This window comes from Hippopotamus amphibius, chromosome 5 (genome assembly GCF_030028045.1).
Source record: "Hippopotamus amphibius kiboko isolate mHipAmp2 chromosome 5, mHipAmp2.hap2, whole genome shotgun sequence".
NCBI lineage: Eukaryota > Metazoa > Chordata > Mammalia > Artiodactyla > Hippopotamidae > Hippopotamus > Hippopotamus amphibius.
Genome location: NC_080190.1, coordinates 29,913,312 through 29,925,908, shown reverse-complemented (window position 1 = coordinate 29,925,908; position 12,597 = coordinate 29,913,312). Strand labels below are relative to the sequence as shown.

Sequence of the window (12,597 nt, the reverse complement as noted above, 5' to 3'; positions counted from 1 at the left end):
ACTATCATACATTCTTCACACACTTCATATACTTTAGCCAAAACAATGTAATGTAGCAAACTGAATACAGATTCAAATTTTACAAATCTAGATTTCTTCTATTTTTTAATTCAATTTTTAAGAAACTTTTGGCTACACTGCAAGGTTTGTGGGATCTTAGTTCCCCGACCAGGGATAGCACCCTCTCCCTCAACAGTGAAAGTGCTGAGTCCTAACCACTGGACCGCCAGGGAATTCCCTAGATTTCTTATATTAAACCAAATATTAAAGACATCTGCAAAAAATGCAAACCAATGTTACTCTTCTCACTAATTTTTTTTTTGTTTAGGAAACTAGTTATTTTTCATAAAATGTTATTTATGTTATTAATGCTAATACGAGTTTTTAAAAATAAATTGATAATTAAATAAAATTTCTCAGCTTGAATAGCTAATGTGGTAAGTATCAACAGACTCACACAACAAGGGGCTCAAAACCTTCTAAGAATGTAAAAGGATCCGAAGATCAAAAAGTTTGAGAAACGCTACCATCAACAACAATATGTACCACTGGGTTCATTTATAAATGATGGAGACTATATTCATGTCCACTACAGTCCTTTGAATAGATGGATCTAATTTCTCACATTAAATTATATTCAGTATCAAAAATCGAAGAAAGAAAGAAATTTTAGGAATGGGTTGAAAATGCAGTGTGGACAACAAACTCTTCATTTATTTTCTCCAGAGCCCTTCTTAAACTATCCTTATCCTGAAAGTACATCACAGTGAAATCTTAGAAGAATGTTCTAATAATCAGCACTTTGTTTCTGAAAATAACCAGTAGTTCCAATGCTGTTGTTTCAGGCTGTCTTCACAAAATATAGGCTAAACAGTTAGCATCTGTCTTATTGTTGAAGAAGGTGAGGCAAGGGTTCGCCCCAGTTAAAAAATTACCCTATAGTTTTGCAGCAAATTGTTTTGCAGTAAACTTCTTATTATCTGATTATGAACTATTCATTTTGTAGATTAACAGTTTTAATCTTTTTTTAACTAGCTCCACACTGCTAACTTCCTTTTGTCTTCTAATTTCTTCTCTCAAAATATTTATTCCATTCATCACTTGCTCTTTGCTACCACCTCATCCAACTCCCACCATCTCACTTTTTTTTTTTTTTTGGCAGCAGGAGGGATCTTAGTTCCCTGATCAGGGATGGAACCCGCACACCCTGTAGTAGAAGCATGGATTCTTTTTTTTTTTTTTTTCAGATCTTTATTGGAATATAATTGCTTTACATTGTTGTGCCAGTTTCCACTGTACAACAAAGTGAATCAGCTGTATTTATACATATATACCTCTATCCCCTCCCTCTTGAGCATCCCTCACATCCTCCCTAACCTATCCCTCTAGGTCATCAACAATCATCGAGCTGATCTCCCTGTGTTATGCAGCAGCTTCCCACTAACCATCTATTTTACATTTGGTAGTGTATATATGTCAATGCTACCCTCTCACTTTGTCCCGGCTTTCCCCTCCCATGTCCTCAAGTCCGTTCTCTACATCTGCATCTTCACTCTTGCCCTGCCACTGGGTTCATCAGTACCCTTTCTTTTAGATTCCATATATATGAGTTAGCATACGGTATTTGTTTTTCTCTTTCTGACTTACTTCACTCTGTATGACAGACTCTAGGTCCACCCACCTCACTATAGATAGTTCAATTTTGTTCCTTTTTATGGCTGAGTAATATTCCATTGTATATATGTGCCAAAAAGTATGGAATGAGAAGCACAGATTCTTAACCACTGGCCTGCCAGGGAAGTCCCTCATCTTACTCTTTTAAACCTTGCCCCAGAAGTTGTCTCTTCCAGTCTGTCAAACGATTTGTACCATACTAAGATTATAAATGTACCAATTTTATCATATCCCTCCCCTGCTCAAACATTTACCATAAGGCATGAAGGTTTCTTCGTACCACCCAAGGCTTCTTCTCTAATAATCCTATTCTTACTACCTGAAATATATTTTAAAAAATAAGTTTGCTCTGGACACTCTCCAAAGATGTTTAGTTACTAAGCTACCAAAAGGCTATTCTTATGTTTTCACCTCAGTGCAACCTGGCATTCAATCCAGTCACAACCTCCTGCCCCATCCCCAGCTATCCATTATTATCTCACCTCTGAGATCCCATTCCACACAAGGGGACTTTCACTGTCTCCTATACAAACCTCTCCACCCAAAACCTTAGCACGCTTCTCTAATAAACCTTAGAAGCCCACACACATCTTGGCTATCTTTAGCCTACTAAAGAAATTATCACTCATATCAACAATTTTGACACATATTTTTACATACTACATAGCTCCTAATGTAAGATTTTGCATTTAGTGGTAGGCACCCAATATATTTTCATACTGTTTTGCTTAGATGTCCCTCAAAATAGGATCCTGGTCCTGTATTTCTATTTTCCTTTAATTTCTGATTCAATATCCACTGGTCAGAGCTTGGGGTCCTGAGAATTACAAGTGACTTTTTTGCCCACTAGTTCTAAGCCCATTTCATCAGGACCTCAGAGGAAACTCACTAGAGACATGGCTACTGTTCAGACACAATAGGCCTTTTAGTGAATAAGAATAAAAGCGTGCCATAACTCCCACTCTACTGGCTTTGAAAATGAACTGGCTTTTTTAAAGCTGCAGAATTAGAATATTTTCTTGTTTTGCCAAATCTCCAAGAAACCCTTATGATAGGGTTTGTTTTCCTATTTTCAGTTGGGTGACTTTTTTTTTTTAATATTTTTATTTATTTATTTAGCTGCATCAGGTCTTAGTTGTGGCACATGGGATCTTCGTTGTGGCATGCAAACTCTTAGTTGCGGCATGTGGGATCTAGTTCCCTGACCAGGGATGGAACCTAGGCCCCCACATTGGAAGCGTGGAGTCTTAGCCACTGGACCACCAGGGAAGTCCCTGGGTGACTGTTTTGATAAGCATTATTACCTGGCAGATAGTCATTCTGTTGGTTATTTCTATATAATAAAGGTGAATTTTTAAAAAAATCACAATTTAGGCCCTGAAAAGCAGTTCAGAGATAATTTTGTTGAAGACTTATTTTATAGCCCTATTACTGAGTTTTTTTGCATTTCTATTCCTTAGGAATGGAGGCTACTTACCAGTCACTTCTAGACTTCAAAAACAATAATATGAGGAACTCCTGGAATAGAGTGACCAAATTTTTAGAACAAAAAAATAGGAAGTGGTGTGACTCTTAGGGTCAGCCTGAGCCTTTTGCTTATGCACAATTAATCCCAGCCACCACAGTGCTTGTTTCTTCTGCTTAGATTTTTTTATTTTTCAAATAAGAAACGCATTAAGAATAAGACGATAAGAAAGAATGAATGTCCTAGAATCTCAGTATAAGTAGTCTTGGCTCTGCAGTATTAGGTCCCTCACTGAAATCCAGTACCCAGGGACTCTGCTCTATGCAGACCGACCACAGTCTTTACCTGGGTTTCTATACGAGCCATGTCAGAACCTTAATCCTGATATCTCATACATGGCACCACAAATTTATGACACGAGTGCTTTAACTGATAATTATCATTTATCTATTTATTTATAAATAAAGCTATCACTTTAATTTTTATTGGTCTTTTTTTGGGGTTGGGAGGTGGCCTAGAAGCATAAAGCTACAGGCAAAGGAAAGGACAAGCGTTCTGTGTGTGTAAAGCGATTAAATATTTCATTGCTCCCACTAATTTTTTTTCTCTCCTCTTTCTCTTTTCCTTGTCACACTCTTATTTTGTTTTTGTTTTTTCTCATTTTCCCCCTCTCTTTATTTTTTAGGACAGCACCTGAATTGATCTTTCTAAGAGACAAACTTGTTTCTGAATTTAAATATAACTCAAAATACAGGGAACAGACCAAAATAAATGGAAAGCTTCAGGAAAAGGAGAAAGGGTGACACCTGCTGGAAGAACCACTGGTGGTTTGGATTCCAAACAGAATCTCCCTGGGAAAATGCACATACACACAAAACTTCACATAATTATCAGGAAACAAGGTCCCCCAAAGCACATCCATGAACCCCAGAAATCCCACGTTGAGAATAATAAAACATCTAATCTTTATTGAGTGCTTACCTTGTGCCAGATGCTTTACATGTATAACCTCATTTAATCCTCACAATTACCCTGATGTAGGTATTATTATTTGTAGACAAGGAAACTGAGGCCAAGAGCACTTAAGTAATTAGTCCAAAGTCACAACTACAGAGTTGTGAAGCTAGATTTAAATCTAGGGCCATATCCCCTAAACTATATATTGCCTGCCCAAAATACATATATATTTTTAATAATATAATTTTATAGTTAAGAGTATATAATTTTTTCTCTTGTAAATCTCAATGATATTCCTAAAAAGTAAGTAAGTAACAACTAAAGGCAGCATGGTAGAACAAAACCGATCTCTAACATTATTCCACATGCTCTTAAAGATTTCCAAATCCCCCCTGATATACATGAAATCAAGAAGAGGGATCTCCCTGGTGGTCCAGTGGTAAAGAATCCGCCTTCCAATGCAGGGGACGCAGGTTCGATCCCTGGTCAGGGAACTAAGATCCACACTACTGAGCTCACACTAGAGAGCCTGCGTGCCGCAAACTACAGAGCCCATGCACTCTGAAACCCGTGTGCCACAATTACTAATCCCACATGCCCTAGGGCCTGCGCACCACAACTAGAGAAGAGAAAACCTGCACACCACAACCAGAGAGAAGCCCATGCGCAGCAATGAAAGATCTCACATGCCTCAGCAAAGATCCCGCGCACCACAACTGGGACCTGATGCAGCCAAAGATAAATAATAAAATAAATAAATATTTGTGTGTGTGTGTGTTTACTGGAAGTTCAATATTTTACTTAGAAGAGAAATTACAGAATAAAAGCCCACACATCACTAAAATAGCAACATACAACACAAAATTCTAAATGGACTTTGGATACCTTTAGTGTTTAACACTGTAAGCTATCAAATTTTGCAACTTTCTACTCTATGTGGCAATGTTATACATGCCAAGTTAAAATAATGACTAACAGTAATGGTTTAAAGCCACCTAAGTAGAAAGAAACCAGAGTCATAAACATGCTACAGCCTATTGTGATACATATATAAAAAAGATGCATTTTCCTGCCAGTTGAAACTCACAGTTATGAGAGTTAGAGAAGTCAGTTCAAGTTTAAAAAAACAACCACCATGCAACATTAACACTCAACTTTATATAAGTCAGTGGCCAAAAAGAGAAATTTCACAAGTTAATGTGCCAATACTAACAATTTTTAGAATCTGTCTAACATAAAGACCCGCACAAGTGGTATGTTTTACTGAGGAAAGTATTTTTTTCATTTTAGAGAAGGGTAATGATGATAATAATAATAATAAAACATTCCCCAAAAGCAACAGTTTCATCCCTTCAGACCAAAAGCAACATAGAATTGAGAATTACAACTTTTCTTCAAGGTATTGTTCTTGTCAGATGCTGTATAACAGCAAGCTAACCCCAATCAGTACATCAACTGAAAAAATTACTCAACTATATTTATAGACAGTTAAGTAAAACAAAACAGGAAAAATATTAATATGAAAAAAGCTACCAGCAGAACTATAAAGAATAACATATGAAGTGCAATATAAATAACTATTTATCTATTTTAAAGCACAGACTTTAAAATCAAAAGTGATGACAGTATCTCAAGTTACTAGGGTCCCACTTCTGTGTAATTAAAAGCTGTTGCTGCAAGCCTCTATTATAAATGCAATCAAAAAATCTATACAAGATTTCTTCTACCTAATGGCTTCTAAGGTTACTTTAATCATGAGAAACACAAGCTTCTGTAACACGTGTATTCCAACAATCAGTTATGCTTGTTTCCAACTGGCTGATCACACAAATTAGGGTGTAGAATAGCATGTTCACTGTTGGCTGATTGTTGCAACACAAAAATGCATACATGAAATAGTTAAACACAGTACACAGTATTACGCCAAAGTGTTCTTCTCATTTCAAGTTTATTAAAACTTTAGCAGTACAAATTATCCAGGATGCGGACTATCAAAAGATCAACTCAATAAAGTCCACATTGGGGAAGAAAACAAACAAAAAAGACAAACATTACCCCAAAACAATGAAAAGAGGAAAACAACATAAAGGATATTCATCAGCAAGTCTCTAAAACTTAAAATTTGAGACAGAATGGAAGTAGGAAGTTTATATAACTCACTCATCCACTTTTGTCCTCATCTGTTCCAGGGCTTGATTCATGACCAAATTTTTTATTTTTATCATGTGTGTGGTCATTTTCTTGACCCGTTGATTTTTGGTTTTCTTTTTCCACTGAGGATCTGGTCTTCTCATCCTCTTTATGTTTCAAAGTGGAGAACTTTAATTCATTGTCCTGACTACTTTGTTTTATTTTTGAGAACGGACTTTGATCTCTCTCAGCCTTTTTTTCCCTGTTACTATTTGAGCTACTATGATCACGGTTTTTAAGAGTACATTCTCTTCTCACCCTCAGAATTCTCTTTACTGTATGAATTTGTACTTTCTTGGTTTTTGTATTTTTCTTTGTTTCTGCTTTGACTTTCTTCTCTTTCTGAGCTCCGTGAATCTCTCCTCCTTCTCCACCTGTCTTTACTTCTTAATCTTCCTGGCGTTGCTCTTCTCTCTTGGCTCCGTGACCTCACTCGTCTCCTGTGCTCCTGCTCTCTGTATCTATGATACTCCTGGCTTCGGCTGCGATCTCAGTCATGGCTTCAAGACCACGCTCTTCTGCTCCTGTCCCTACTTCTGCTTCGTTCCCTTGTTCTACTACTGTGACTGTGTTTGCCTTTAGTTGTATCACGTTCTCTACTCCTAGACTGTGCATATCTGTCCCTACTTTTATTATGCTCAAGCTCATTGCTTCTGGATTCTAACTGTTTAGACTTCTCTTTACTTCTACTCCTTTCCTGGTCTTTTCCTTTAGAATCAGACTTTTTCTTTAACCTTCTCATGATCCCTTTCTTTACTCCTTGACCTCATCATCCTCTTCTCTTCATGTCTCTTATGCTTTGTATCTCTTTCCTTACCCTTGGATTTCTCTTTGCTCTCACTCCTACTTTTCAATTTGGCCCTTTTCTTTACCTTGTTTTTATATTTATCATCTTTTTCTGAATTTCTTCTGTCTCTCTCTTTGCTGTTAGATTTATGGTCTTTAACTTTCTTTTCCTTTTCACTTTTTCTGTTTGGACTCTCAGACACATGCCTATGATCAGTTATTTTTTTCTCTTTTACTCTAACTGGGCTTCTTTGATTTTCTTTTATTTCATTTAACTTACTCTTATCCCCTTTGATCCATCTTTCACCACTTGACACCCTCATTCTTTGAGCTCTCTGCATCTCCTGCCTCCAATGTGCAGGAGTCTCACTACATCTGAAACGATCCCTTGATCTGGGTCTAGAAGGAGTTCGATGACACCTTGGTCCTCTTCCTTTAATTTTCCTGCCAGACCTAGTAACTAAAAGTCGCCTCTGGTATGAAGCAGGCTGGGAGTTAGGTAGATTACACTCTCTCTCCCTGTTCTTCCTTTCTTTTTCATCAGCTTTAGAAGGACTTTTTCTCATCAGGAATCTGTTTTCAGGTATTGGAGGGATTTCTTCTGGATGAACAGTAGACTGGGGTTGTGCTTCAAGATTTTCAGCCTCACTTTCACTAGATATGCTTTTCTTGCTTTTCTTTCGCTTCTTCTTTCCTTGTGTTTACGAGAATTTTTCCTATGTTTCTTTTTTTTTGATTTCTCTTCAGAAACACTTTCAGAATCAGAAGAATCAGAAGAGAATTGAGAATCGCTTGAGCTATCTGAGTCACTGGATGATGAGGAGGAGAAGGAGGATGATTTATGCCTTTTCTTTTCTTCTTTCTTAGCTTTAGATTTGGGAATTAGTTCTCCACAACTGAGTACCCACACCTCAGCAGATGGTTTGCTAGCTGTATCTGTTTTCTGGTTTTCTATCTCTCTCACAACTTCTTGACCAGAAATTACTTGCGCAAAAACAACGTGATGCCCATCTAAATGAAGAGCTGGTTTTGTTGCTGTGAAGAAATGTGAGCCATTTGTATCCTTCCCTCCGTTGGCCACTGACAAGAGAAATTCTTTGTTGTGTTTAACAGCAAAACTCTCATCTTCAAAAAGTCCTCCATAAATGGATTCCCCTCCTCGTCCATTCCCCTCACTGAAGTCACCACCTTGAACCATAAAATCTTTGACAATTCTGTGAAAGAGACAACCGTTATAACGTAATGGCTTCTGCGTTGATATCCCTGTCCCCTTTTCACCTGTATAAAGACAACGAAAGTTCTCGCATGCTTTGGGGCACACATCAGAAGATAATTCAAAGACAACTCTTCCAGCAGGTTACTAATGGCGATGTCAAAAAGACATCGAGGACGCTGAACTTTTATTCCCGCGGCTTCAATACGTCAATCTTGAAATAGAGAAAAATCAAGCACAAACTGATCCAATCTTTTTTGCTCTTGCACCAGCACAGGCTCCTTTTCTCGGGGTCCGATCCTTTGAAGTGCTTCAAATCTGCCGCCACCAGAAAAGGCGCTAAAACCCACTAACCGCCTCCCTCCCCCCACAACCCAGTCCCGGCACCAATAAATATTTTTAAAAAATAAAATAAATCAAGAAGAAGAGAAGCTTCACTGTTACACTGAAGGACCAAAGGTAAGGTAAAGAAACAACGGGGAACTGGATTAATAGTACTAGAGGACAGGGATAAAGGAATGTATATACTCAGGAGCGGAGACAGTGATCTAATGGAAAAAACAATTTTCAGTCTAAGAAGTAGAAGGGCCATTCCAGGTGCAGGAAAAAACAAGGCCAAACCATCCACATCCTCTGCACAGCTCTGGCCCTTTCTCCACGCCCTCTGACTGGTGTGCCGTGCACTCGGCCCTCCAATGGGAGAGTTGTGAGTAGCAGATAAGGTTCCCTGCTATGACATCTTCATCTATTTCTGCCTGTCTTCCCAACGCTAATTAGCAAAAAAGCATTCAGAACAGAGGTAGAGGCTCAATGTAATGTGAAGGCAGGAAACTCTGAAAACTGATTTTGAGGATTAACGTCAAAGTCCAATATTCCTTTCTTCTCACTAAGGGTTAAGGAGTCTGCTAGGTCTCTCTCCCCATCTCTGTGCTCTCTCTCTCCCATATGTGTACAAGGTTTAAGAAATTACACCTATCCCTTTAGCGCCATACTCAAAAGAGTAAGTAACAATATTATTAACATACCCAATAAATTATACAATTTTGATAACTGTTATGAGTCATCACAAAATTGCACTGATCATAAGCCTCAGCTTGTGGAACACTATTGGTTTCTATGCTTGTGCAGAAATGTATGGACTTAAGTACCTGTGCTGAAATGGTTTAGTCACTCTTTAGACATTCACATGTCTATCACAGTGTAAGAAGTGAGAAATAATTGGAATATCACTAAGACATGTCTATGACCATCTGTTTTATTTTTTTTTTTATTTTTTTTTTTATGACCATCTGTTTTAAATCACTTCCTTTTAAACTGGTTCTGATGAGAACTCTGATAACATTACCTAACAGCTGGATAGCAATGGGGCTGTTCTGCATCTCTCTTCAATTTGCATACCACAATTTCCTGCTCTACTATTATGCATTAATAAATAGCAATGTTGTTAGCAAAGTCATATCAATTTTTACGGGGAAAAAGATAACTGTAGTCTGAAGTGTAGCTACAACCTGGGGTAACAGAAAGACAATACTGGACTTACAAATAATCAGGTGACATAACTTCATATTCTGAGGCCAAAACTGCTTAACTGCAGGTAACATTCTTTGGATCTCATTTTCATTATTATTACCTTTTTTTTTTTTTTTTTTTGGTAAGCAGAGGAAGTAATTTTCATTATTTTTTAAATGCAGTTAATAATACCCACTTTGCTACCTCCCAGGTCTGTGCTGAGAATGAAATGAGAATATATTTGTAAGAAAAAATACTGTGGAAATTATGAAATGCTACTCATATATAAGGCATTATTATTGTCAGCCTATCTTGGTATTATTGAAGACTCTCTAGAAGTTAGTCACTTACAAAAATTCAAAAAAGATCTAGTTGTCACAACGGACTGACTCCACCAATCTTACTTTAAGCAGTTTACTTTTGGATGATCAACTTACCTCGATGGAGGGGAAGGCTGTTCAATTCTAGGGATGTAAATTCACAGATACAGACAAACAGTCTCTCACCCTCTTTCAGACTAGGAATGGTAACAACTTCCACAAAACTGCTGGGGAACTGTCCTGAAAATAAAAGCAAATGTTTCCAATGTTAAAATTCCTTTTTTCTGTCTGTGTACCAGGACAAAAAACTTTTTTCTGAGCCCATATAGACCCTGAATTGAAAACTCACTGAGTACTTATCGCTGGAGAATCTATTGCAGAAAACACGCAGTGCACAAAATTAGGTGCATGCAGAACACAGAGAGTGCAATTCAATCCAATGAGTATTTACTGAGTGTGTATCAAAGGCACACTGCAGGGGGAAAGTGACTAAAAGAGTCTTGGCCCTGAAAGATCTTAAAATCTAGTTTAGATATAAAATCTAATTCGGACATAAACAATAATTCAGTCTGAAATCCAGTGTCATAGCATAGGTACCCAAATTTCTATGGAAGTTCCGAGAAGGTAGAAAATGGGTCAGGAAGAAAATGAAAAATTTTTTGAAAAAGACTACAGTTAAATCTGAAGATGGCCAGGGTTTTAATAGGTAACAGTAGACAGACAGGACCTGTCAGTTGGAAAGCATGGGAAAATTTAGTTGATTCCACCTCCTAAATACCTCTTGCAACTGTCCACTTACCTCTAGACTCACCACCTCGGTCCAAGCCATCAGCACCTCTCACCTGGATTACTGCAATGACTTCCCATTACACCTCCCTGCCTTTGATTTTGCCCTTTCCTATCATTCTATCAATCTTCAATCAAGCTTTCTAAAATACAGATCTGATCATGCTTAAAGCATGTTTACAGTATCCTGTTTCCATAAGTCCTTTCCATGGCATGTGCTGTCCTCTGTGATCTAGCTTCTGCTCATTTCCCCACGCCATCTTCCCCACCTCAACCATTCACACTTCATGCCAGACTGAGCTTTTCTCAGTCCCTTCATGTTTTCTCTCGTTCCAGGGCCTCTGAATAAGCAATTCTCTCTGCCTATCCTCTTTGCCTTGCTAACTCCTACTCATTTTTATCTCAGCTGAGATATCACTTCTACTGGGAAGTAATCTATTATCTCCCAAATGTGAGTTAAATATCAACAAAGTCTGTTCTAAGGACTGTATGATATACTCTAGCCCAGACTTATACATAAATATATGTATGTTAAAGATTGGATTTAATATAGATGCATAGTGTGGGGGAAGAACTTGTAGCCTTCCCTTGGTGAATTCATAAAAGAAACTGATGCTAACAAGTTTTCAAGAATCGAAAAAAGGAAATTAGGTACACGGAAAGTGGGAGTTAAGTGCATCTAGGGTAGAGGGCAGATTTAATAAATTTAGGACACCCACAGATCTAGGAAGGCAGCTGGTACCTAACCATGTCAACCTTTTAAAGGAACCAGTAAGGAGAGATGCAATGATAACAGATGTTCTCTCCTTGTTAGTAGAAACCACAGTAAACACATACAGAAAACACTAAAGGATCTGAAGTTTATTTATTGGGCTTCCCATTAAATCTTTATTTAATATGGAAAGAAGGGAGGCCCTGTGGTCTACTTTGTACATGTGGAATTATGAACCTCTTACCCGTCACATCCTCTTTCTTTCCTAGAAGCCAAAATTCATCCACCACTGCCAACACCTCAATAATATCTCCCACAAAGAGCGGCAGTTCTTCCGATACGCTAGGGCAGAAGTCAAAGATGGCTCGAACCACTGAGCCGGCCTCCATCTTTTATAATCTGGAAAGAAAGGTTAAAAGAAACAGGAAAGCATAAGTATTTAAGACACTTTAATACAGATCTATATCTTGAGAATTATCATTAAGATATACAGGTACTTATAATGAAGTCAAAGCTAAGGAAATAAGAAGTTTGTATTTTTAAAAAATCAAAGTACTTTCTCATTTATTTCTTTAAAAACAATTTTCTCATACATTTTCATTTGATTCTCAAAGTCATTCTGGAATTGAAAAAAGAAGTGACCTATAGCTATGAGTAACAGAAAACACACAACTTGGAAAAGTAGACTTTCCAAAATGCCTGAAGAAGACAATATGGAAATTAACATTTTTAAAGTATCAGGCAAGAGGGTACTTTTAAAACATGGTCTTTAAAAAGCAGGGATTTTAGGGGACTCCCTAGGTGGCGCAGTGGTTAAGAGTCCGCCTGCCAATGCAGGGGACATGGGTTCGAGCCCTGCTCCGGGAAGATCCCACATGCCACAGAGCAATAAAGCCTGTGCACCACAACTGTTGAGCCTGTGTGCCGCAACTACTAAAGCCCACGCGCCTAGAGCCCATCCTCTGCAACAAGAGAAGCCGCTGCA

At 37.9% G+C, this 12,597-nt stretch overlaps 1 protein-coding gene and 1 pseudogene across 1 annotated transcript in view; both read right to left on the bottom strand.

Moving 5' to 3' along the window:
• DNMBP (dynamin binding protein) overlaps positions 1-12,597 on the bottom strand; it is a 111,936-nt gene that overhangs the window by 64,770 nt on the left and 34,569 nt on the right. Inside the window, exons 2-3 of the mRNA XM_057737163.1 lie at positions 11,857-12,011; positions 10,232-10,354 (exon numbers count right to left, since the gene is read on the bottom strand). Of these exons, the coding sequence (XP_057593146.1) occupies positions 10,232-10,354; positions 11,857-12,001 (268 nt within the window). The 5' untranslated portion in view covers positions 12,002-12,011. The remainder of the gene's footprint in view (positions 1-10,231; positions 10,355-11,856; positions 12,012-12,597) is intronic.
• LOC130853304 (peptidyl-prolyl cis-trans isomerase G-like) lies at positions 6,161-9,664 on the bottom strand (annotated as a pseudogene).